At 40.6% G+C, this 25,933-nt stretch overlaps 1 protein-coding gene across 1 annotated transcript in view; it reads left to right on the top strand.

The window, feature by feature from the left end:
* Window positions 1-25,933, top strand: part of LOC124625761 (clathrin heavy chain) — a 161,156-nt gene that overhangs the window by 103,300 nt on the left and 31,923 nt on the right. The window contains exons 3-15 of the mRNA XM_047149203.1: window positions 1,051-1,200; window positions 1,317-1,435; window positions 1,511-1,672; window positions 1,792-1,905; window positions 1,983-2,156; window positions 2,354-2,530; window positions 2,642-2,767; window positions 3,056-3,244; window positions 3,848-4,030; window positions 4,688-4,825; window positions 4,915-5,026; window positions 13,548-13,705; window positions 21,339-21,485. Coding sequence (XP_047005159.1) covers window positions 1,051-1,200; window positions 1,317-1,435; window positions 1,511-1,672; window positions 1,792-1,905; window positions 1,983-2,156; window positions 2,354-2,530; window positions 2,642-2,767; window positions 3,056-3,244; window positions 3,848-4,030; window positions 4,688-4,825; window positions 4,915-5,026; window positions 13,548-13,705; window positions 21,339-21,485 — 1,949 coding nt within the window. The remainder of the gene's footprint in view (window positions 1-1,050; window positions 1,201-1,316; window positions 1,436-1,510; window positions 1,673-1,791; window positions 1,906-1,982; window positions 2,157-2,353; window positions 2,531-2,641; window positions 2,768-3,055; window positions 3,245-3,847; window positions 4,031-4,687; window positions 4,826-4,914; window positions 5,027-13,547; window positions 13,706-21,338; window positions 21,486-25,933) is intronic.

Genomic DNA, 25,933 nt, shown 5'->3' with positions numbered 1-25,933 from the left:
TCGATTTACGTTTGGTCATAGTAAGTCTTACATGAGAAAGGAAAAAGTGAACCTATGTTGGAAGACCCTTGTTGGATATCAGACCTTGCATTTCTCGTGGACATAAAGTCTCACATGAACAGCATGAACGTCAGTTTGCAAGGTGAAAATAATGACATGTTGGAAAAAGTAAATGCCTATGAATGGAAGCTTGTGCTTGAGAGCCAGCTATTGACAGAAAACACTGCACATTTCCCAACTCTTAGACTGGTCCCTGAAAGTGCTAATTTAAAAAATACGTGTCAATTGTAAAAATTAAGGAACAATTTCGATCACGATTTGCAGATCTTAAGTTTCTCCTGTCATTTGCTTGTTTGCCCAACCGTTCTTGTCCTCAGTTGAAGATGCTCTGAATGATCTACAGATGGAACTGATAGACCTACAGTGCAATACAAGACTGAAGGAAAAGTTCTTTGCAGTGTGAAATACAATAGAATTCTACAAAAATTTTTCACAACAAGAATTTCCTCGCCTGCACCGAGAAGCCGCGAGTGTTATGTCCATGTTCGGGTCAACATGTGTTTGTGAAAGATTTTTCTCGGTGATGAAAATGAATGAATAAAGGTTTTGATCAAGCATAAGTGATGAAAATCTTTGCAACTGCTTGCATTTGTCAATGAGCCATGCTTTTGTGCCTGATATTGACTATATCCTTTCTCATGACCAGTGATAAATGTGATTTATTCCTTACATAATTAAAAATTGTTTACTAACTGTGCATTATTGCCTCATTCTGCTCCATGTTACATTATCAGGAAAATTGGTCATTAAACCGATTGTTCCAATGTATACTTCCATTTAGGGTTTTTTAATGTGTGAAGGGCTAAGCTCAGCTGAAGTCGATAAAAAATTAAATTCATCTAATTGTGTATATTATTAATGTGGTGTGTACAGAGTTAAATTGTCATTCCATGTCTTCGAGATGTCATTTGGTCAGGCAGTGTAAATTAATTTTGGTGAATTTAGGGGGCAGTTAAAGGATATGTTGTTAATACAATTATTTTGTTACAGCTCAGAAAACACTTCAGATTTTTAACATTGAAATGAAGAGCAAAATGAAAGCACATACAATGACAGAAGACGTTATATTTTGGAAATGGATTTCACTTAATACGCTAGCTCTTGTCACTGAGACGTCTGTGTACCACTGGAGCATGGAGGGTAATACAAATTTAAATATATTGAAAAATACTGTAACTTAATAAGTTAGCCACAAACTTCTTATCATTCCGTTTTGTATACAGTGATCGTAATAAAATTGTGTACAATGTTTTCAGGTGACTCTGTTCCTCAGAAGATGTTCGATAGACACTCGAGCTTAAATGGGTGCCAAATTATTAATTATCGAACTGACCCAAAGCAGTCGTGGTTGCTACTTATAGGAATATCTGCGCAGGTAAGTAATCCAAACAAGCATTTCTAGTGTCGCAAAGGTATTCTTCAACTAAATAATCTTTTTTGTATATTATAGCAAAGCAGAGTAGTTGGTGCAATGCAACTGTATTCAGTTGAACGTAAATGTTCACAACCTATTGAAGGTCATGCTGCGTCCTTTGCCCAGTTCAAGATGGAAGGTAATGCGGAACCATCAACTCTTTTCTGTTTTGCAGTAAGGACACTGCAGGGCGGTAAGGTTAGTGGAGTATTCCCAATTACCTAAACTTAACAAAATGAGTATGTTGTCCACAGTGAGAGCACAATTTACAAATGAGATGAAACGGCTCATATTCAAAAACAAATTTCTCTTTGCAGCTGCATATAATTGAAGTTGGCCACCCACCAGCAGGAAATCAGCCATTCCCAAAAAAAGCTGTGGATGTTTTCTTTCCACCAGAAGCACAGAATGATTTTCCTGTAGCTATGCAGGTTAGTTTTCTCCTTCCTTGTATCTGCCACAATACACCTATAAACCTGTACTGAAGTTTGACCATATTTCTTTCTAGGTCAGTGCAAAGTATGATGTTATCTACCTAATTACAAAATATGGGTACATTCACTTATACGACATTGAAACAGCAGTATGCATATACATGAACAGAATAAGTGGTGATACAATATTTGTAACTGCACCACATGAATCATCAGGGGGAATCATTGGAGTCAACCGTAAAGGACAGGTTTGTGCATAATAAGTTTTTTATGAAAATCTGTAACAGATAAATTTGGTAATTTGATGTAAGGCAAGATGTGCTAAAGTTCATGGACTGGAGCAGATCTGCCAGTTAATTGTCTCCTTGTTGTAGACAAAGAAAAGATGCGTTAGTTCACACAATAACACAGTTCAGAAAAGATACAGTAAAACTTACTGTTACAGGTGCTGTCTGTGAGTGTTGAAGAAGACAATATAATACCTTACATAAATAGTGTACTGCAGAATCCAGATTTGGCTTTGCGTATGGCTGTACGTAATAATCTTGCTGGTGCGGAGGACTTGTTTGTTAGAAAATTTAATCTACTGTTCCAAAATGGGCAGTATGCAGAGGCTGCCAAGGTATATTTAATTAGTAAGGACCTAGTTCGTTGCTGAATTTTAAAATATGATGATCTATAGTTGTACCCCAATCCATAAATTAATACCGATATATGAATCCAAATTTTTAAGGTTGCTGCAAATGCACCAAAAGGAATTTTGCGAACACCACAGACTATTCAGCGTTTCCAGCAAGTACCTACACCGCAGGGTCAGACTTCTCCTCTGTTGCAGTATTTTGGTATTTTATTGGACCAGGTGAGATTAAAGAAACAGTTTTAAATTAAAAATAAGGAGAAAAGACTTCTAAGAACATGTATTACAGTTGAAAAGAGTGCAGTAAATATTCTGCTAAAAACTGAAAGGAGATTTGTTGGTATTCTGGGTACATTCGTGTGTGTCCTTAGTTGCAGAAGACACACGTCATTCAGTGAGACTTCGTGCATGCAATTGGTTTTAAGTAGTGAACTAGAAGATTTTATGTAGAATTAAGTGTGTGACGTGGTGGCTGTAACAAACTGTAATTTTAAAAGGTATGTTTTTCAGGGGCAATTAAACAAATATGAAAGTCTGGAACTGTGTAGGCCTGTCCTACAGCAAGGCCGTAAACAATTATTGGAAAAGTGGCTGAAAGAAGATAAACTAGAGTGCTCAGAAGAGCTTGGAGATCTGGTAAAGCAGGCGGATCCCACGTTAGCGTTGTCAGTATATCTGAGAGCTAACGTTCCCAATAAGGTACGTAGCCAGTAAAGTTACTTAAATAAGTAAACATTGTACTTAGACATAAACAGTTGTTCCTAATATAAATTTCCCAGTAACTTAACTTTCATATAAAAAGTGGTTAAATTTGTATTGAATTAACACAAATCAAACTACCTTGTAAGACTAATACATAATGTGGTTTGAACTTTTGTTGTGTTAAAACATCATTAAACAGAAAATTCTGCTCCCTACCCCCACCCCGTTTTATTTCATAGTTGCAATTTACACTTCGAGGGTGCTGAAAAAGCTATTTTTGCAAGATTTTCTTGATTCGTACACATTACCACCATTCTAATGGGATCTCTTGCCTTGCACTTCCGGTATTACTTCATTCAAATTAATGTCAAACTATTTAATATTGTCACCCTTATCCAAGTAAAATTAGTTGTATTTGCCAGGGTTCACTGCACATTTGGTAGCTATAGAGATTACTAATGTGTGCGTAATTCCTTGTTTAATAGCTTCCTACATTTCCTCAGTCAGTCTTGTATTTGTCAAAGATATTGCATAAATTTCAGTCAACAAAAATTCTCAGATTAGCTTGCAAATAATAATTTATTCTTAAATTTTTTGCAGGTCATCCAGTGTTTTGCTGAGACTGGCCAGTTCCAGAAGATAGTGTTGTATGCCAAAAAAGTGGGTTACACCCCAGACTACATATTCCTACTGAGAAATGTTATGCGCATAAATCCTGACCAGGGAGTTACTTTTGCGCAAATGTTAGTCCAAGATGATGAACCTCTTGCAGATATAAATCAGGTAAACCACCTGTTGTTGTGTACTGTGGCATGTATCTTGAAGTAACAAGTGTGTTTGCAATGATTATACTAATAGTTTGGCTGTTCACACACTGATTGTTGTGATGAATTAAACAGTATGAGTATAAACCACTTGTGCTTCAGCTTAAAAATAGATGTTAAAATAGTTTGCGTAGTTGAACCAATCTTAATATAAATACTAAGATTGGAAGAAAAAGATCATTAGTTACTGTTTTTCCTACTACTTAAAATTTTTTTTCAGAAACTAAACATCTTTAACATTTAGTGGGGTGGGGGTGGGGGTTAAATTTGTGAGCTCCCTTATAAGAACCTAAAAGATATGCATGGCTATGCATTCACTTTGTGCTTTTATAAAATGTACTTAATATTGTGTGCATTTTGCTTTTCAAATTGGATAGTGTGAAGTAGTCTGTCACAGACTTCATTTAGCATGAGATTGGATTTTCTTGTTCTAACTACTGGACACAAAACTAAACAAGCATTTCATCCCTACTCCACCAGTTAATATGTACTTTCCAGCCACACGCACAGCGTTTACTATTTTGTGGTTGGGTTTCAGTTGGGCACTCATTCAACATTAAGTGTGATACACTAATCTGAATAAGAGGCAAGATAGTATTGTATGTGAATTTTACAGATCGTGGACATCTTCATGGAGCAAAACATGGTACCACAGTGCACAGCCTTCTTATTGGACGCTCTGAAAAATAATAGGCCTGCTGAAGGACCATTACAGACAAGATTGTTGGAAATGAATTTGATGTCGGCACCACAGGTAAAAAACACATGGTGTATACGAGACACTATTACATGTTGCATAACAATTTACAATAATGTTATTGTATGAATTGGAATCTTCCCCAGGTTGCTGATGCAATACTCAGCAATCAAATGTTCACGCATTACGACAGAGCCCATATAGCACAGCTCTGTGAGAAAGCTGGCCTTTTGCAAAGAGCACTAGAGCATTATACAGGTATGTAACATTTAGTTTTTTACTAAAACTTATGCAAGTAAAAGGCAGACTAATTCTTTCCTGTCAATTATTTTCAGTACATTGATAACACTGAAAAATTGTGCCAGATTAAGCACAAAAATGTCTCCAAAGTACAGTGTCTAGTTTAGTAATCACGGGTTTTTACAAGAAATAACCACTTAGAGTAGGAAGATCCATACATTGCCAGTGCAAGTTTTTCCTTGTGTTTAAATGTCCACTGGCATTTCATGTAATCTGAACATGCTATTAATACTATATTGCAATACAAAATATATGTCAATTGTTACATAGCAGTGCTGTTGGCTGCAGTGATTCTATGTGACAACAATTTATACATTTTCCAAACTGTTAAGTTTTTGCATTACTTAATGTCCCAGAAGTAAAAAATTTCAAAATTCCAGTTAATAAAAGTATTAAATACAGTGCAGGCTTTCAAGCTTCATGTTTTACCTCCAGATAAATCATCCTGTTTTAATGTTCAATAAACAGGTTCCATGGGGAAAGTTGGTTGAATTCTGACAGTGCTTAAAAAATAAATGTAGTGCGCTTTCTGATACAGCTGAAACGGGTAAACCATTTAATCATGAATATGCGAACATTGTTCCATGTTAACTGAGATAGCATAAAAGTGGGTGTTAAAGCTCATTCAGTAGAAAAGTGAATGCTAATACCCTCCACATTACTGTCAACTACTTCTATTAAATGTCTTTGTGGATATCTTTGAACCTTAAATTGTGCCCAAATGCGAAAGTTGCATCAAAATTCAGTGTTGTGTGAAAGGCTTTTTGTTCCAGTAACAGACCACAATATTTGACACCAGGTAATTAATTTTGGTCTGTGATGAATATCTCAGCTACATACACCAAAGATGACGACACATGCATCTTGCTGTAAAAACTGAATCAGACTTAAAAGTAGACAGCCAGGTATAAATTTTAGACAAGAGTAAACAATGTGCACAGTGGTAGCACCACCCCCTCCCCCACGCCCCAGCTGAATGCCAGCTTGAAGGTGCCATCCAGCAGGCCTTGTATGAGGTCTTTCCATGGTTTCCAGTTCTCTCCTACACAACATGGTCATATATTAGCACTATCTGCCACAGTCCAGCCTGACCTAGAACTCAGATACCTAGCGTCTGGATGTTGTAGCCTTCTTTTTGACAGAAAGCTGACCTAGCTGCCTATTTTCATCAGCTGAAGACTAGCAGCATATGGAAACTTAATGATCTTTCCTTCCTACTCCACACAACTTGCAGTGTAGATTGTTTCATTTTATCTGTGTTCACTAGGTCCTGATACTGTCCAGACTGGATTGTGGTTGCAGGCTTATGACCTAGTGGCAACTTCAGCTTTGAAACTGCCAAACCCATGAAGTGTCTGCCCATTGTTGTCTTTCAAACTATTCCTGTAGAATCTTCTTGCCCAAGTGGATCTTCCCCTCTTCAGATTCCACATTACCAGCTCTTGGTTTCCTATGTAGTTGCCATTAAACTATTGTCCAATCAAGCCACGTATCACATTCTCTTGACACGTGAGGGGTGTCGCTCAGGATTCTAGCCCTCGGCCTGGGATTAGCAATTGCAATGTGCCTTGGTTCCTTCTGGCAAGATCTCTCTCTCCCCTCCCTGGATTGTATTCCTTCTGTTTTCTTCTTCACTCGCCCAGGGATAGTACCTAGGCCATGGATTAGGAACATTCTCTTCAAAGGTTTTAAAGTCTTGGCTGCCCTTGTGACCTCCTGGCATCTGTTGCGTCATTTAAAAATTTTCAGGGTGCTGCCATCTTTCACACAAATGGCTTTAAAACTGTGGATGACTGGATATGTTTTTACACTGCATGCCAGTAAGGAGTGCCATTTGCTGCCAAGAACGTGTAGTATATTTACTGCAGAACTGACGGCCATTAGCAGAGCCCTCTATTTTATTAAACTGCTGTCCATTGACTGTGTGTCAGTATGAACTGGCTCGGTGAGCTGTTTCCAGAATATTGACTGATACTCTTCTTGCGACATTTTAGTCTCGCAATTCACAATCTTCTCGCAGACCTCTGTTGTCCTGACCGCTCAGTAGTTGTTGTTGTGTGACATCATGTGGGTATCATGGCAATGAACTGGCTGACTGGTTAGAGGATGACTTACCAACTCCCTGTTCACTTTGCTGATACCAGTAGCCAATTTGTTGGTGCACATGAGAGCTCTGATCACTTGGAAGTGGGACGACATCTGATGGGTTACTGCCCCTTCTAATAACAGATAATCAAGGACACTACTGCAGCATAGCACTCCTCCTTCCACTTCTGGAAGGAATCAGCAGTCCTATGTTGTCTCCACATTTGTCATACTAGGTTATTCCATAGTTTTCTGTTGTGTAATGAGCCGTCCTCACATTTTGGTTGTGTAGCCTTGTAAGACGGTAGCTCATACCTTGATGGAAAGCCCCTATCCTGTTAGTGCTCCATGATGAGTACAGACTTCTGTACTCACTGCTTCTGATGTAGGTGGACAATTCATGGGTTGTTTACCTGGTTCTCAGTGTTCTTTGTAAAGGTGGTTTTCATTTTCAGTTATAAGGTTTTGACTGACTTCCAGAGCAGTGGTAGGGTGACTGGGGATGGGGCATCTCTTACTGTCTGGGGATCACAGACGCTACCTGCATGACCAGGCTATTCTTTCGTCCTTATTTTGCTCTGTTTAATCACTTTCATCTTCGGTTTGCCTCCTTTCTGCTGCACCCAGTTCTCTATTGTGTGTCGCACTCTGTAGGGTAGTAATGGATCAGGGGTGGTAAATTTCCTGTTGCATGCAGAGCAGTCTGCTGACTTCCTTAAAAGCTTCATCTGTTTTTTATTATTGGCAAAAATAGTCCATTTTGTTAATAGCGTTCTCACTTTTTCTGTTATGAATCTCTCATCTAGGTCAGAAGTAGGTCTCAGTGGACATCTGTACTTCGGCATGCATCATTCTTAGATTGAGGGACTGAAGAGCTCTGGACACTTTTGTGCTCACTAGAAAATTAGCATGTAGTCATATAAATCTACAAAGAATTAAAGTTTTTGTAACTGGTCATTATAAGCTCGGCCATTAATACTTTCCCTTTTTAAGGAAAATTTAATTTACTATCACAGTGAAGAGGTGTCAATACAAAATGAAATGCAGTGACTACTCATGAGTTCAAGGCTTCGTATAGATCAAGTACAGCATCATAGACTACAATTTGACAAATTATGGCCAGTCATTTAAATGTTGCTGTTAAACAGAACTTAATTATTGTACTTGCATTACATATAGATTTTTATAAAACACTACAGATAAAGAACACCATATGTAGAGGAAACTCCAACAAAAATAAATACAATAAGAATGAGGGAGCTGTGCCCATGCAAAATTAAACTGAAGTGTTGATATGTTTGGAGTTGGCTCATCCTTCATGTGCCCAAAAAAAGCCAGAATAATAATGTGTGAAATACATTATAAATGGTTTTTCATCATTGTCACTGTGGTAAATAAACAATTTTCTGCATGTCACCATAAACGAAGTATTAGTTCAAAAGACGAGCATCGACTGTGCCAAATGTTGTCCATATTAGTTTACATCCATACGTATACAAAGTCCCCAGCTGTGGTATCTGTTCTTATGTTTGTGCTAATCTCAAGAACTACTCTACAGATTTTGATATAGGTTTCACTATCTCTTTCATGAGGAAAGTTTCCGGGCATGGAGATAACGCAGAAGGCTGCCAGACTGGCAGGAGCTAATGCTGTGAGGCAGCTGGTTTGAGATGAAGCAAGTGTCATAGCTCATGCTGCAGTTCCACACATTGGGTGGTGTGGTGTAGCTAGCTGGTACCACTGGTAAGAGATGTCACTCCATGTGCCAGTTAAATACAGCACAAGAAACATTAGTGCCTCTTGAGCACTTGACTAGTGTGGCCTTCGTTCGTTAGAGTAATGGTATTCATTTACCTAATGATCTGATGTAAACCCAAAGCCGACAGCAGTGAGATTCTTTGGGGAAAAAATTCAGCATATTTCGAAAGGAATGGCTAATGGGGAAATGCATGGTGCATTTGTCACAGTAAAAAAAATACACTACAATAGAAACTGGAACTGTGTGAGAAATTGTTTGGGGAAGATGCACTATCAAAGATAAGCATAAAGCTGAAATTGGGGCCTTCTGTCAACAATTAGACCCATCCCATGTTATAACCAAAAGTTAGAGAGATCCCAAGTTCAGTAGTGCAGAAGTTCCCCCAATTGTGGAAGTCTGTTATTTCTGTTACCAATAAATAGACATGATTCTTTCAGGATTTCCACATTGAAACTGGTATCAGTAACCATGAAGCAGTTGCAGCAACATTGGTCATCAAAGGGCAATTAAAACAGATAGCAAGTTTCATATGCTCAGTAAACTGAGAGGATGGTTTGATAAGTCTAGTAAAAAAGCAAGGAAAAATGTTTCGTAAAACTCGTCTAACTTCTCGTCGGTCTCCTTCGTAGATCTTCTGCCGGAAAAATAGGATCTGTCAAAAACTGTGAGAAATACACATTGACTGCACGATTAAAATTTTTTCTAAGTGAACCAATGTTTAAAGTTAGGGAACAGGGGAATTCAATTGGGACCAAGTGTGGTGAGTAGGGTGGATGAGGAACCAAATCAAATCCCAATCCATGCAGTGTAGCCATTGTTATCACTGCTGTGTGGATGGAGCATTATTCTGGTGAAAACATTTTTAATGTGCCAGCAGCAGTCTGTTCAGCAAATGTAAGTTCCAAATGATCCAGTAATGAAGCATTGTAGTTGCTTTCTGGTTTTGCCTTTTCCAATAATGTGAAGATTATTCCATGGAAATTTCAAAAGTGGCCATCACTTTAACAGGTGATGAAATGATCTTCGCCATCTTCAGCGCACTATGAGCAGCCTTTGTCTGTCGTTTTGACTCTGGTGTATAGTGATGGACCAGGTTTCATTAAGTCGCACATCAGTGCAACAGTCACTCATAGACTGTGATTAAATATCACCGAAATGCTGGGCTGGATGCACTTCTGGTGGATGGTGAGCAATCATGGCACCCACATCTCGCACATCTTCATAGCAAATTTTCTGTGCATGGTATTATGCACTCGCTCAATTGAGATGCCTAGTCTTGGCAGTCGGACAAATTATTCGGTGGTCATGTATTACCTTGACATGGATTTTGTGAATAGTTTTCTTTGTGGTGACCTCAGTTGGACTGCTGAAGTGTTCATTGTTGTCAGACCACATTTAAAATCAACAGTGTGTGGTAGTCACTGATGTTGCAGTATCCACATGTTCATCCAGGTCTGTCTTGATTTGGGTCGCAGTCCAGCCCTTCACATTTTCAATAAGTCAACATGCCGACCAATTCAGAGCTGTCAACAATGAACTGTTTGCTGTACATTGCTGAAATTCTTTGTGATGCTTGGAATAATAAAGCTCACCAACCAAAAGCTGCAACAAAAATGATCCTTTCTTTCATGGAAATTTAGCAGACATATTAAACTACCCTTGTTTATAAAAAAGCTTTGCCATCTTGGTGAGGAAATAGAAATACTTAGCTCTGGAGGGAGCATATAGATGGATGGTAGCTAAAGTTTAAAATAAAAGTTGACCTTGCACTGCATAAATACATACCAAATAAAACAGTTAATGATCAGAGCCCTCCATGATACATAAATGCTGTAAAGAAATGGGCTATTGTGTATGATAGGTATGAAACAAAGTACTGGGCTTCAGAGAGGTGGTGAATGAAACACTCTTTGCTGTAGAGAGCAAGGCATGAATCATTAAACGACTGCTGTAGCATAATTTTGTGAGGATATCTTCTACAAAACCCAGAGAAATTCTGTTAGTTTGTAAAGTGAGTGTCCAGTCACAAATGGAAGAGACAGGAAGTGAAATTTAGGGTAGCAAAGCAAAAGCAGAAAAGCTTGACTCAGTTTTCAAATGTCCTTTCAAAAAGGATGACTTAGGGTATTGCTCAAATTTAATGTTCATACCACTGTAAAGATGAAGCGTGTGTTAGCAGTGTTGACACACAGTGAAATCATTAAAACTGAACAAAGCTCCAGGGCCTGAAGTAATCATGATCATGTTTTACTCTAAATAGGCGACTGAGTTTTCTCTCCATGAACTACAATCTATGAAGCTCCCTTGAACAAAAGACTGTGTTCAGAAGTTAAAGGATAAAATTGGAAATGGGCATATGTCATTGTGGGGCCAGGAGTCTCCCATTCGAGGAAGTCCAGCCACTGAGGCCAAGTACTTATTGCATTAGATGCCACATTGGGCGACTTGCACATCGGAGCTGTAGATGAAATAACACGATACCCAGTCCCTGAGTGGAGAAAATCACCTGCCCCAGCTGGGAATCGAGCCAGAGCCCCTTGGTGTGGCATTCTGCCTTGTTGACCACTCGGCTAACGGAGATGGACAGAAGTTAGAGGAAATGACAAGTCACACCTGTGTAAGAGAAGAGTACCCGATGTGATCCACGGAACTACTCTAATATCCTTGACATTCATTTTTTGTAGAGTCGAGCAACAGTCAGGACTCAAACGTAATGAAGTGAAGTCTCGGACAGAATTACCTCCATGCTGACCAGTAAAGATCCAGAGAACACAGCTCTTACGATGCTCACCTTACTTTCTTCAAATGACATATGGTTATCAAAAGTTCAGTTGGATGGGGTATCGAGTGAAATTTGTGACTAGATTTAGAATTTTTTTGTGAGGACGATGCAGCAAGTTACCTTAGATGGCATGTCATTGACTGATGTTCAAAATAACTTCAGGTGTGTCCTAGGGAAGTGTGATAGAAAATAGTTCGTCATATACCAATAACCTTGCAGTCAGACTTTCAGCAGATGATGCAGTTATTGACTCTGGTAACCCATAGCTGAGTGTAAAATTTTGTAGGAAAGGGAAAGTTTTCATGTAGGTTCAGTTGTAGGTAAAGCAGGTGGCAGGCCTAGATTTAGTTGTAGAACACTAAATAAATAAATAAATACAGTCAGCCTACAAAGGATTGTCCACAAAACACTTGTGTGTCCCATCCTAGAATATTGCTAGTGTGCGGGAAAAGTTCCAAATCAGACTAACAAGGATTATTGATCAGATACAGAGCAAGCACCCCAGTCCCAGGGTGGTTTGATTAGTGGGTGTGTCAGAGATGCTGAAGAAACTAACTGGCAGACACTTACACACCAATTAAGATAAGACACAAACTATACTGAGAAAGCATACGTAATGTTAAAAGAAGGGATTTTAACTGATGATTTGAGGAATAAACTACCTCCATAATGCACGCCCTAAAGAAGGTGATTAATCAGTGTAGACAGTGGCATTTTAAACAGTAAGCCTTCCCATGTTCCATATATGAATAAAACAGGAAGCAACCCTAATGTGTAGCACAGTGGGTTGTAGCCACTGACATCCACTACAAGGTGGTTTGTAGAATGTAGATGTATATTTTCTCTGAATTTTAATCATAACACTATGCAGTAGCCCATAGACAAAACTGCTATGCTTGACAAGTTGTCTGGCAGTATGTGATTAATGTGAAAATATTCACTTTCTGAAATGAACATTGTGAACATACCCATAGCCTGTGCTTCTGACAGTATCTTCTCCAACAATAAACATAACCTCAGGCAGAAAAATAATTCCTGACTATGCTGTCACAAAAATGAAATGTCAGGAAGGGTCTGTTTCCTCGCTTCCTCCTTGTTGCCTTAATAGTGTCTTTATAATCGCACTCTTTCTAGATTTATTGAACTGTGCACTGCTTATTTTAGTGGCACTAGACGTTTTCATTTAATGTATAACTAAATTGTTCCTTAATTTACTCACTTTTGCATCAGTGTCTCCACTAAATGGCCAAGAAAGTGAGGGCTGATACTACTAGCATATTGTCAAAATGCATTTAAATCTGAGCTAATTAAACATCAATAGCTACAAAGTGACTTCTTGCAGTGACAAAAGTTTTGATATTTTGTAAGGTACAATTTGCTGTAAAGGGATGTCATACAACCCTAGGTTTAACAATTTTCACTTCTAAAAATTCCATGACCATTCTAATGAAGCTTTACAGATGTTTTGTGGGTTTGTTGCAAACGGTAATCTGCACATTCAGGTGTGAAAGATTTATTTTAAAATGACTTTGGTTTATAGTTGAGTTGGTGTAAGTAGATCCTAGACAGTTGAAGTGGGCTGGATATGGCAGCTCCGGATGCCTACCCTGACCAGTAATATTACAAAATTTTGTAAATATCTGAAGGGCTACACTTCATTGCTGTGAAGAAAGTTGAAAACTGGCAACAGTGCTGTGAGCTGTCTGGGGACTTAAAACATCTTGACTATAGTATATTTCATATGCCCTTTTGAAGGTTTATTTTGCACACTCACTTCTCTGCATTTTTCTTTAACTTTGTCAATATGTGCTCATGTGAAAAAGTCATACCTATAATTAATATTCTTTTTTCAGATCTGTATGACATAAAACGAGCTGTTGTCCACACACACTTGCTGAACCCAGAGTGGCTTGTTGGATATTTTGGCACCCTTTCTGTGGAGGATTCACTTGAATGCTTAAAAGCTATGCTGACTGCAAACATTAGGCAGAATTTGCAGATATGTGTCCAGGTTAGTAGCTAAACACAACAGTATTAGAAATGAGATTATTTTGGATTCACAAGCAAGCATCAAATGTAAGACATCATTCTGTGTGTGTGACTAAAAGGTAAGGGGGAGGGGATACCACCAACTTCTACACAGTATGGGTGGGAATGTTAGGAGTGGTGAGAGTGGGCGATTGGCCTTCACAGGCACATAATTTTAACACTATGCAGTGTATAATCAGGTTTGCAAAATGTAAAAGTATACGGAGCTAAAAAGAGGCCATAAACATATTGAAAATGTGCTAAGATTTTCATCTATGGAGAAGCATTATGGATGAGAGCATTTCCATTTGTGAACTCACAGCAGGCAGCTCAACCATAATTTCAGGAATATGAACGACAATGTTGTCTGAAAAGTCCAGTAAATTCCTTCCACAGTTTCTTTAATCTGTCATATCATATCTTATTGCTTCTTAGTCCCCACCCCCTGAATTTTAGCCCAACACTCAGAATGTCGTCTTATGAAGTTATGTTGGCAGTCACAGGGATATGACTCATCATTACCTGTGGTGAAGCTTGGTTACTTGACACAGTAAAACTAACCTGCAAAGGGTGGTAAAGGAAGGGTGAGACAATCTTAATGAAAGCAGACTTGCCAACTTTAATTCGCATATTTCACACTTCTGCACCCCCATCCCCATGGTACTGCTGGTCCATCAGTGCAGCATGTTACTGGGACCCTTAGAATGAGGTTACTTGCCACAGCGAATAACCCAGTTGACAAATAAGTTTGTCTCCATTATGACAATCTGTGCCCCCCATGTTGCAGCTCCCTTGCCAAAAAACCGAGCGAGGTGGCGCAGTGGTTAGCACACTGGACTCGCATTTGGGAGGACGACGGTTCAATCCTGTCTCCGACCATCCTGATTTAGGTTTTCCGTGATTTCCCTAAATCCTTTCAGGCAAATGCCGGGATGGTTCCTTTGAAAGGGCACTGCCGATTTCCTTCCCGAGCTTGCGCTCCGTCTCTAATGACCTCGTTGTCGACGGGATGTTAAAAACTAATCTCCTCCTCCTCCCTTGCCAGAAACTGAAAGAAAGGAGATAGCTCTCTCCCAGCCTCTTTACAGTGCAGACCTATTTTTCTGAGTTCAGTCTTGTTGGATCATCCAGGGAAGTACTAAGAGGCTAATGATTTTAGGATGACAAAGGCAACTTAGTTACGTTGTAACAGCAAATAAAGGAATTAAAAATGTCTTGTTCACATTTGATCCACTCTCGTAGACAATCGCAAAATTTGTACAAATTTTCAGTTTGTAATTCACTTCCATGAATCAATATAAACATTTGTGTTCAATATACACATTTCTGCTGAATGCAGGCAGCACTAGTCCATACAGTATTAAAGTTTGTGTGGTCTAGAGATTCCTTGGCTTTATCCTGTATCACACAAATGAGCTTCGTTACAAAATTTAAATCAGAAAAAATTGCTGTTTTGTTTTTAGAGGAGTGGGCTGCAAATAAGGGTTTTCAGTTTTCTGCAGATCAGTGTGTGTGTGTTCATTTTAATTGTTCTCGTTCTATTTTTATCTGACTTGTGTCCGAGGGACATTTTAGAGACTCGGTGAGCTTTCTTTGCCACATTTTTTACTTCAAATTGTGTATGGATTGGCGATATCTTATTTGAAGATCATTGACGCTGTCCACCATCAGGATATTTGGCTAGCCACTGGTGCTTACAGGACCTGCCCCATACAAAATTCTCTGTGCTGAGGCCAGCGAACTACCACTTGCCATCCAGTGGCAGCTCCTCATGGTGCAGCAAGCAGTAAGTTCCTTGCAGCTCCAAAAATGCTGTTTCTGTGTGCAGCATGTGCTGGAGTCATTTGAGTGTGGAGCAATTACGATCCCAGATCCAGGGTTTTAATCAACTGCTACCCTGGTTAACGTAGAGACCCACTGTCAATTTCGATTTAGTACAGTACAGAAATATTGCACTCTTGCTTCTGTTTTTAATCCAAGATGCGGAGGCAGCCTTACCTGCAGCTGTCGAGCATAGGGGGTGCAGTCGTCTGCAAGTAGTTGCTCACGTCGGGACCAATGATGCCTGTCGCTTGGGTTCTGAGGCGATCCTCAGTTCGTACAGGCGGCTGGCACACGGGGTGCAAGCAGAGCTCTCCATTTGCAGGATCGTTCCCAGAGTGGATCGGGGTCCTTTGATTTGGAGCTGAATGGAGGGTCTCATCCAGAGGCTTTCTCGACTCAGTGACAGTCTTGGCTGCAGATTTCTAGACTTGCGCTATTGGGTGGGGAATTGTAGGGCGCCCCTAGATAGGTCAGGGGTGCACTACACAAAGGAAGTGGCTACTCGGGTAGCAGAGTACTTGTGGCGTGCACATCGGGGTTTTTAGGCTAGGCAGCAGTGCGAGGTGTCCTGATGAACATTCACCAGTTGACGTGCAGGCAGGGAAATCAGGATGCGCTCAGTGTAAAGACACTTCAACTATCAAGATATAAGCAGTAAATTTTCAGAGTGTTCGGAATAAAGTTGCTGAATTTACTGCCCTCAAGGAAGTGTGTGGCGCACAAATTATTCACGGGACTGAGACCTGGTTGAAACCTGAGATAGGAAGTTAGGAAACATTTAGTGAGGTTTGAAATGTGTATTGGAAAGACAGATTAGGCACCGTAGGAGGTGGTGTCTTCATTGCAGTTGACAAAAAATATTGTCTACTGAGGTCGAAGTAGTGTGATTGTGAAGTTATCTGGACACGTTTAACAGGGCTAGGGGAAATAGTTAATTGTTCGGTGTTATTACTGCTCACCAGGTTCCACTGTGACAGTTCTAGAATCATTCAAAGGGAGTCTACATTCTGTATCGCAGAAGTACCCGGATCATGCTCTATTAGTCTGAGGCGACTTCAACCTACCTAGTATAGACTGGGATGTCTATGGATTCATTACAGGTGGTACAGACAAGCCGTCACGTGAATTACTTTTGAACACATTATCCGAAAACTGTCTTCAGCAGGTAAATCGACAGCGAACGCATAATGGAAATGTTTTAGATCTGGTAGCCACGAACAGACCAGACCTCATCGACGGTGTCAGTGTTGAGACAGGGATTAGTGATCATGATGTTGTCACTAGGACTATGGTTACAAAAGTTAAAAAGTTAGTCAAGAAGGCTACGAGAGTATTCTTACTAGAAAGAGCATATAAGCAGTTGTCAGCATCCCACTTAGTAAATGAATTGACCTCATTTACTTCTGGTATGATGTACTTGAAAGAATTATGGGAAAGTTTTACACACATTGTAAATCACGCAATGGACTAGTATGTGCCGAGAAAGTTGATTATGGATGGAAAAGACCCACTGTGGTTTAACATCGCAATTCGGAGAATGCTCAGGAAGCAAAGGCAGTTGCACTCGCGGTACAAGAAAGATAGCAGGAATGAGGACAGGCAAAAGTTAGTAGAGATTCGTGCTGCTGTAAAAAGTGTGATGTGCGAAGCATTGAACCACTACCACCATCATACATTAACAAAAGATCTTGCTGAAAACCCAAGGAAATTCTGGTCTTACGTAAAATCTGTAAGCGAGTCGAAGGCTTCCATCCAGTCACTCACTGATCAGTCTGGCCTGGCAACGAAAGACGGCAAAATGAAAGCTGAAACTTGAAATTTAGCATTTGAGAAATCTTTCATGCAGGAGGATCGTACAAACATACTGCCGTTTGAGTCTCGTACAGATTCCGGTATGGAGGACATAGTGATAGACATCCCCTGGGGTTGTGAAGCAGCTGAATGGGTTGAAAATAAATAAATAAATCGCCAGGTCCTGATAGGATTCCATTTCGGTTTTACAGAGAGTACTCTACTGCATTGGCTCCTTACTTAGCTTGCATTTATCGCGAATCTCTTGCCCAACGTAAAGTCCTGGGGGACTGGAAAAAAGCGCAGGTGACACCTGCATATAAGAAGGGTAGAAAGATGGCTCCTCAAAAATACAGACCAATATCCTTATCGGTTTGTTGCAGGATTCTCGAACATATTCTCAGTTCGAATATAATGAATTTCCTTGAGACAGAAGTTGCTGTCCATGCATCAGCATGGCTTTAAAAAGCATCGCTCATGCGAAATGCAGCTCACCCCTTTTTTTCACATGATATCTTGCGAACCATGGATGAAGGGTATCAGACGGATGCCATATTCCTTGACTGCTGGAAAGTGTTTGGCTCGAGGCCCTGCTGCAGATTCCTAACTAAGGTACGAGCATATGGGATTGGTTCCCAGATATGAGTGGCTTGAAGACTTCCTAAGTAATAGAATCCAGTACGTTGTCCTCGATGGTGTGTGTTCATCGGAGGTGAGGGTATCATCTGGAGTGCCCCAGGGAAGTGTGGTAGGTCTGCTGTTGTTTTCTATCTACATAAATGCTCTTTTGGATAGGGTGGACAGCAATGTGCGGCTGTTTGCTGATGATGCTGTGGTGCATGGGAAGGTGTCGTCGTTGACTGTAGGAGGATACAAGGTGACTTGGACAGGATTTGTGATTGGTGTAAAGAATGGCAGCTAACTCTAAATATAGTTAAAAGTAAATTACTGCAGATAAATAGATGAATAGGAAAAAGAATCCTGTAACATTTGAATACTCCGTTAGTAGTGTAGCGTTTGACACAGTCACGTCGATTAAATATTTGGGCGTAATATTGCAGAGCGATATGAAGTGGGACAAGCATGTAATGGCAGTTGTGGGGAAGGCGGATAGTCGTCTTCGGTTCATTGGTAGAATTTTGTGAAGATGTGATTCATCTGTAAAACAGACCGCTTACAAAACACTAATATGACTTATTCTTGAGTACTGCTCAAGTGTTTGGGATCCATATCAGGTCAGATTGAGGGAGGACGTAGAAGCAATTCAGAGGCTGCCACACCACACGATCGGGAGAGTGATTGGATTGGTTCAAGGAACACAGTGGGAAGTTTTGATTGATGTGATGGTCTCCCATCTCACCATATCTGAACCTGACCCAACACATCTGGTATGTGATTAAGCGTATCAGAACTCATCGCCCCTCCCCGGAATTTATGGGATTTTGTGCATGTGCATGCATATTTGGTGCCAAAACTCCAGAAACTTGCCAAGGTCTCACGGTTTATGCCACAATGCACTGCTGCTGTTATCCAAGCCAGAGGTGGGCTACTGGCTATTAGGTAGGTAGTCATATTCTAGCTGATCAGTGTACTTGCACTGTCTCATGTTTGTACCACTACAAAATTAGTGAACCAACAACTCTTGCCAGCAACTAAAAATGAACAAGCTTCAGATTTAAAGAACCCGGCAATAGGAGTTTTTTGATCCAACATCCAGTTACGAAGGAGCGAGAGAGTGAAGCAGCTTATGGGCATTTAATGGCAAAGTCATCACCAACCTTACACTCAGAGCAAACCAATGTGACAAACCTAATTGTTTCACACTCTCTCTCTGATCAACCACAAAATCAGTACCTCACACGAACTAAAACAGAGGAAAAGTAAAGGTAACTGTACGTGAGATTAAAATGCAAGTAAAACAAGAAAAAAACAAAGAACTGCACAGTAAAAATGTCCCTGACTGATTACTTACAAAAATGTGTGTGAGCCTGTCATCCTGTTAACACATTAAGACATCTCCCTAAAAGCTTGTGAAAGATGTTCGACAATTCATGAAACTTTAAAACTCTGAACACATTCATTTGAACATTACTTAAAATAGATGACAAAATCAGAAAATCCACCACAGCCCACTGGTTGGAAAACACAAGTGAGCTGTACACCATAAGCACCACACACTGGAAGGTCCCCACGCCAGTCATATGACTGTGGCCTACGCAAAAACTCTGTAAGAAGGACCTCATCATTATGTGGCTGCAAGAACGTACACCACAACCGAGTTGTCAGCTTTACTACACAGAGCTTACTGTCACTTCCCGCCACTCTTCTTCCCATCAACACACGACTTTGTACCTCAACAGTGAGGTAATGGCATGCAGGGGGACAGCACACTGAAATAACAGAGGATCAGAATACGCCACCTAGGCTGCTAGATCTACCCTTTAGTTCCCTGCAAAACCCATGTGCCTCGCAGAAAAACACCTCCTTCCCTAGTTGTAGTCTGAGGGGAGCATCCTTGATTTTTAGGATTACTTTATCTGCTGGGTACCAATGGAGAGTGGACAGCACTCACAGAATCTGAACAGACAAGAAATTTAGCACTGGAAGGACGTCTCGTCAGGTCCAGTGCCCACAAGATGGCACACAATTCTGCACTGAAGACAGTAAATTCTTGAGGCAGTCTGACCTTGAGGACATGATCTGGGAAACTGTAGAACAGCCAAGAGTCTCCCTGCTTTGACCTATCTGTATAGACAGCTATAAAGTTAGGGTACTTATAAAATGTCTACATCTACATACATACTCCGCAATCCACCATACGGTGCATGGCGGAGGGTACCTCGTACCACAACTATTATTGTCTCTCCCTGCTCCACTCCCAAACAGAACAAGGGAAAAATGACTGCCTATATGCCTCTGTACGAGCCCTAATCTCTTACCTTTTTGGTTTTCCGCAAAATGTAAGTTGGCGGCAGTAAAACTTTACTGCAGTTGGTCTCAAATGCTGGTTCTCTAAATTTCCTCAGCAGTGATTCACGAAAAGAACGCCTCCTTTCCTCTAGAGACTCCACCAGAGTTCCTGAAGCATTTCCGTAACACTCGCTTGATGATCAAACCTACCAGTAACAATAGTGGTATGATCCCCAACAAAATTTTTGAACAGAGTTGCAAAGAATTAGAATCAGTAGGAGAATAACTTCAATATTTTGGTTCTATGTATCTGGAAACTGAGTCAGGATTTTTCAATCCTAATTAGATTCCTACAGGAAATAAGAGAGAACCAAAAATTTGATCTGTTCAAACAATCCAGTTTAATGTGCATGGAAGAAACCAGTATTCCTGCTATAAGAATGATACTCACATGGATTTGCCATGTGGATACAGTGCTCTGGTTGTTGCTATGGTCTTAAATCTTTGATTCTTAAGCTGCCAATAGCTTTATAAAATGGTTGGAAAAGCACACATTCACTTAAATATTCATATTTGGTCGTTGACAAGTTTTTCAGCCCATCTGTATTCACATCTGAAATAAAAGTAGCTATCTGCACTTTAAAGAACAATAGTTAGAGGTCAGTTATGAAATGTGGCCAAAGTAGCTCTTGGATGGGTGGGCCATAACTAAATGGTTAATAGACGGTGATCCATTATTTAATAATTATTGAAAAATTGTCATCTCATCCATATTTACATAAATTATAAAAATATTATGCGTAACATTTGGCATAATAAGCTATCGCAAAGACTTGCTTAGCTTCAAATTTATTGTAATGTCTTTGCCTTTGATGTAAACAGTTAGAAAAAGATAATTGAACTTAGAATTCCAAACCTCATTTGTGTTTTATTTCAAATTAAGTTTATCTAAAGAATTTGCTGCTTTGGTTATGATATGTAGCTCATAGCAAATGTTACTCTATGTACAAAGTTTATAATATAACCTTTATCTCATAGAAGAAAAGTTAAAGATTATTGAATACACATTACATGCTCATTGCTTATTTCAGATTGCCACAAAATACCACGAACAACTAACAACAAAAGCTCTTATAGATTTGTTTGAGTCATTCAAGAGCTATGAAGGTCTTTTTTACTTCCTGGGCTCAATAGTAAACTTCAGCCAGGACCAAGAAGTGCACTTCAAATACATTCAGGTAATTGTTTTACAGTTCTCTTACTTCCTGTTCACTGACTAATGATTAAATGGCATATTTGACTAACAGTCTGTGATGCAATTAACCAGAGATGAAGTCTCTTTGCTTTAATAAAAACCTGCTGTTTTTTCTGACATTCATTGCTTATTCTGTTTAAATTTCTCTAGATCACGATCTTTAACTTTTATTGCTTCCTTTGCTGACATGGCTATTTCTTACTAATTTTGAATTAGTAGCTCATTGATAATTGTATTAACAGCATGGCATGGGATTGCCTGAGTCTGCATGTATTGGACATCAACATAAAAGCATTTGATTTTGCAAACTTAAAATGTTGCAGTGTACACATGATAAATGGATATTGAGCACCAGTAGGAATTCTAGGACTCCCGCTTAGATCAGGTGTGTTTTACACAGGAAGCAGCGACTGCTGTAGCAGTGCCAGTTTTTTTGGTAAGAGAAATCCCTCCACAGGCCTGATAAGATGTAATCAAAATTTGGCCACGGAATATTATTATCCCTCATTAGAGTAGCATTCCTCATAATCAGAGATACATGATGATACATTAGTTAACTGGAATAGTGTCTATGGAAAAGTCCCAGATAGTCTTGCTTACAGACAATAACAATGCCCCCACATATTCTGTTCATCATAAGAATAAACCTCATGTAAACTTTACACCTTGTATTCTTGTACGTTCGCTTGAATCTCACTGAATTTCGTTTCATGTGGAGCGGAAGCAAAGTTGTGATTGTTACAGTCAAGTATGATCATAAGGATGTTTTATGCAATTTCACACACGTAGACTGAGCAATAATGTGTGGGACAACAGATTTACTGGCACTTTAAGCTTGGACAACACAGGCCAACCAGTAGTCCAATTAGCCTGCAATGATGTGAGCAGTTGCAGTTTGTACGTAAAAAGAGATGGCCAAAGAAACAATATCGCTTCAAATAACTCCAGCACTACAACACACTTCTTAGGCGACCAGATGGAAAGCATAAAATGATAATGTTCTCGCCTAACGTAGTATCCTGATTACAGACAAGAATGATGAAAAGATCTTAAGTTAAACGGTAACTATTCTGAGCGAGCCATATCTGACGGAAAAGCATACTACAGGGATTTGACCGTATTGGTCTGGTAATCTCTCAGCTACTTCCATATCTGAATCCGAGAAATAAATTTCCGTACTGGAACAGTCATCTGCTGCATTGATAACCAGTTGATCAACAACAGAATCCATGAATGTACCCTGGCACCGCATTTTATCCTCTTTCTTATGAAGTGTCATTCTATATCCCACCAATATGCGGCAATGAGATGAAAAGAGCTGCGTGTGTTGGTTCCAGTACATGTGGCAGCTTAAGTCTCATTTTACAGTCCAGATCCCTTAACTTGGCTCCAGATCGGTTCTCTTGGGGTGATACTGTAATGGTACTGTGGCAGATGTAAAAATGCAGTGTTAGTATGGTGTGCTCAGTGCTGTGAAAAAGATTGATTTCATGTTTCTACTGAACATCTATATCTGTGGTATAAAACAATGGACATACTACAAATGGAGTATTTAGTTTCTCTGTAACAGGAAGCAGCCTCAGCCAATTTCATACTGCGTATTAACAGCCCAACACTGCAGAGGCTATGACTAAACACTATTTTTGAAATAAAAACTACATAACCAACGTGTGATTAAGAAAAATGTTGATGGCTATTAACACATTTGAGTATCTTAGTTTCATTTAACATAACTTAGTAATAATACATCAAATACACAATTAGGACATACTTCAAAAAAACATCAGTGTACATGTGCTATGGCTTATGACCAAATTAGAGCACTAAACACCACTTCAAACAAAATTATAAAGGAAGATATTTCTGCTTAGTAGGAGAGGCAAGAAACTCATCAAAAGTTTTGCATCACCTCAGTTCAGTGTGTTCCAGAACCTGTACAGAAAATTGGAATAGCACCATGTACCTGTTGGTTGTAGCCTCCTGACCACATAGGGATCGCTCTGCTGATGACTGTGCTATTAACTTCCCACATATGCCAAGGAGCAGACGCCCATCCCCGTGGGGCATCGGGACTCCCCATAATGCCCATCCTGCCAGATGGCCTTAGCTGCGGCTGGGTGGCACCTGTGGGAAGGGGCCCTGGTCGGAGTGGGTGGCATCAGGGTGAATAACGCGGGATGAAGCAGTGGTGAACCATCAGCAGTCTCTAAGCATTCAAGAGCTCAATTCAACACACAGAAGTAAGACCCCAAATCGTTCCCCTCCCTGGCCACACCATGGGAGGAACATCAGCCTAAGAATAGCAGCGGCTCTTACTTGCCTCGGTACCTTGTTACAGCACTGATGAAGCCTCAGTTTTTAGTCGAACATTTAGAGGACAAATTTGGGGAGGTGGAGAGCTTGTGCAAAACGAGATCTGGGTCAGTCTTCATTAAAACAGCATCATCTGCCTTGTCACGGATGTTACTTGCTTCAGACAAGCTGGGGATGTTTCTGTAACCATGCCCCCTGAGAGCTTAAATATGGTCCAGGGTATTATATTTTGCAGCGACCTTCTTTTTCAGTCTGACAATGAGCTGTGCGCCAATTTAGAGTGGCGAGGTGTAAATTTTGTCCAGCGTGTCCATTGGGGTCAGACGGATAATCAGGTAGCACTGGTGCCTTCATCTTGGTCTTAAAGGGTGATACATTGCCCGAGAAGGTCAAGCTGATGGTGTAACGCTGTGATGTAAAGCCCTATATCCCTAACCCACTTCGGTGCTTTAAGTGCTGGAAGTTCAGCCATATGTCTTCCCGCTTTTACTGCATTTTGTACTGCTGCTCCAGTATGGGTGTTGCTGAGCGGCGCCTACAGGAAGTCATCCACAAGGCGCAATCATGGGCTCTAGCCCACAGTTTCCAGTTTTCAGCTGCAAAGTTGTGTGTTATGCACTTCTGTCAGTGTCGTACAGTTCATCTGGACTCGGAACTTTACCTTCATTGCGCTCCACTGACTGTAGTGGAGACATATCGATTATTAGGACTGGTTTCCGACGCTCGATTGACTTAGTTTCCTCATCTCCGTCAGCTTAAGCATCATCTCAATGCCCTTCATTGGCCTAGCAACACCAATTGGGGTGCAGATTGCTCTATTCTGCTGTGACTCTACAGAGCCCTTGTCCAATCTTGAATTGACTATGGAAGTGTGGTTTATGGTTCGCCAGCACCCTCAGCATTGAATTTACTCAGCCCTGTGCAACACTGCGGGGTTAGACTAGCGACAGGAGCTTTTAGGAAGAGTCTGGTGACCAGCGTACTGTTGGAGACTAGGGTCCCTCCATTGCAGATCAGATGTGCACAACTGCTCGCCAGTTACGCTGCACACATTCGTACTTCTCCTGATCATCCAAATTACAGTCTCATTTTCCTGCCTGTGGCAGTCCATCTCCCCCATTGGCAGCCCAGATAGGGGCTAACAATTGCGGTTCGCATGCGGTCCCTTCTCTCCGAACTAGTCCTTCCCTTTACCACCTCTTCTTGCGGTCTGTTCATACACCTCCACGGTGTACGCCTCAACCGCAACTTCATCTGGACCTTTCACATGGCCCCAAAGGACTCTTTAACCCTGTGGCTCTCTGCTGTCACTTCGTCTAGATTCTTAATGTGTGCCGGGGCTCTGACTCGATGGCTGATGGTCACGTTGGCTTTGTCTACATTGAACAGTGGCCATATTGAACAGCATTCATTACCCGATGGTTGTAGTGTATTCACTGCAGAGGTGGTGGCCATTTCTTGTGCACTTCAGTATCTCTGTTCATGCCGTGGGATGTCATTTCTTTTATGCACTGACTCCTTGAGTAGCCTGAAAATTATCGGCCCGTGCTACCCTCGTCATCCTTCGGTAGTGTCCATCCAGGAGTCAATCTGTGCCCTGGAGCGATCCAGCCATTCAGTGGTGGTCATATAGACCCCTGGTCATGTCGGAATCCCAGGGAATGAACTTGCTGGCGAAACAGGCTACACGGAAACCACTTGAGTAGATCAGCATCCCCGAAACTGACCTGCGTTAGTTATTACGCCTCAAGATTTTTCCGCTTTGGGAGACTGAATGGCAAAATCTCAGTGCATACAACAAACTGCGAGCCATTAAGGGACCACGAATGTGTGGAAGTCGAGGGGCCTCGTGCAGGGACTCTGTGGTTCTCTGCCAGCTTTGCATTGGCCATGCCTGGCTGACCCACGGCTACCTCCTGCTCCGTGAAGACCCACCTCGGTGTCAGTGCGGTGCTCAGTTGACAGTGGCACATATTCTGCTCTATCCTTGTTTGGCTGCCCTGAAACTTCATCTTCGGTTGCTGCACTCGTTATCATTGATTTTAGCAGACAAGGCCTCATTGTCTGATTGGTTTTACGTTTCATCCGCGAGGGTTGGTTTTATCATTCAGTCTGAAT

This window comes from Schistocerca americana, chromosome 8 (genome assembly GCF_021461395.2).
Source record: "Schistocerca americana isolate TAMUIC-IGC-003095 chromosome 8, iqSchAmer2.1, whole genome shotgun sequence".
NCBI classification, from domain to species: domain Eukaryota; kingdom Metazoa; phylum Arthropoda; class Insecta; order Orthoptera; family Acrididae; genus Schistocerca; species Schistocerca americana.
The sequence above is the reverse complement of the archived record's forward strand: the minus strand, read 5'-3'. Positions and strand labels throughout refer to the sequence as shown.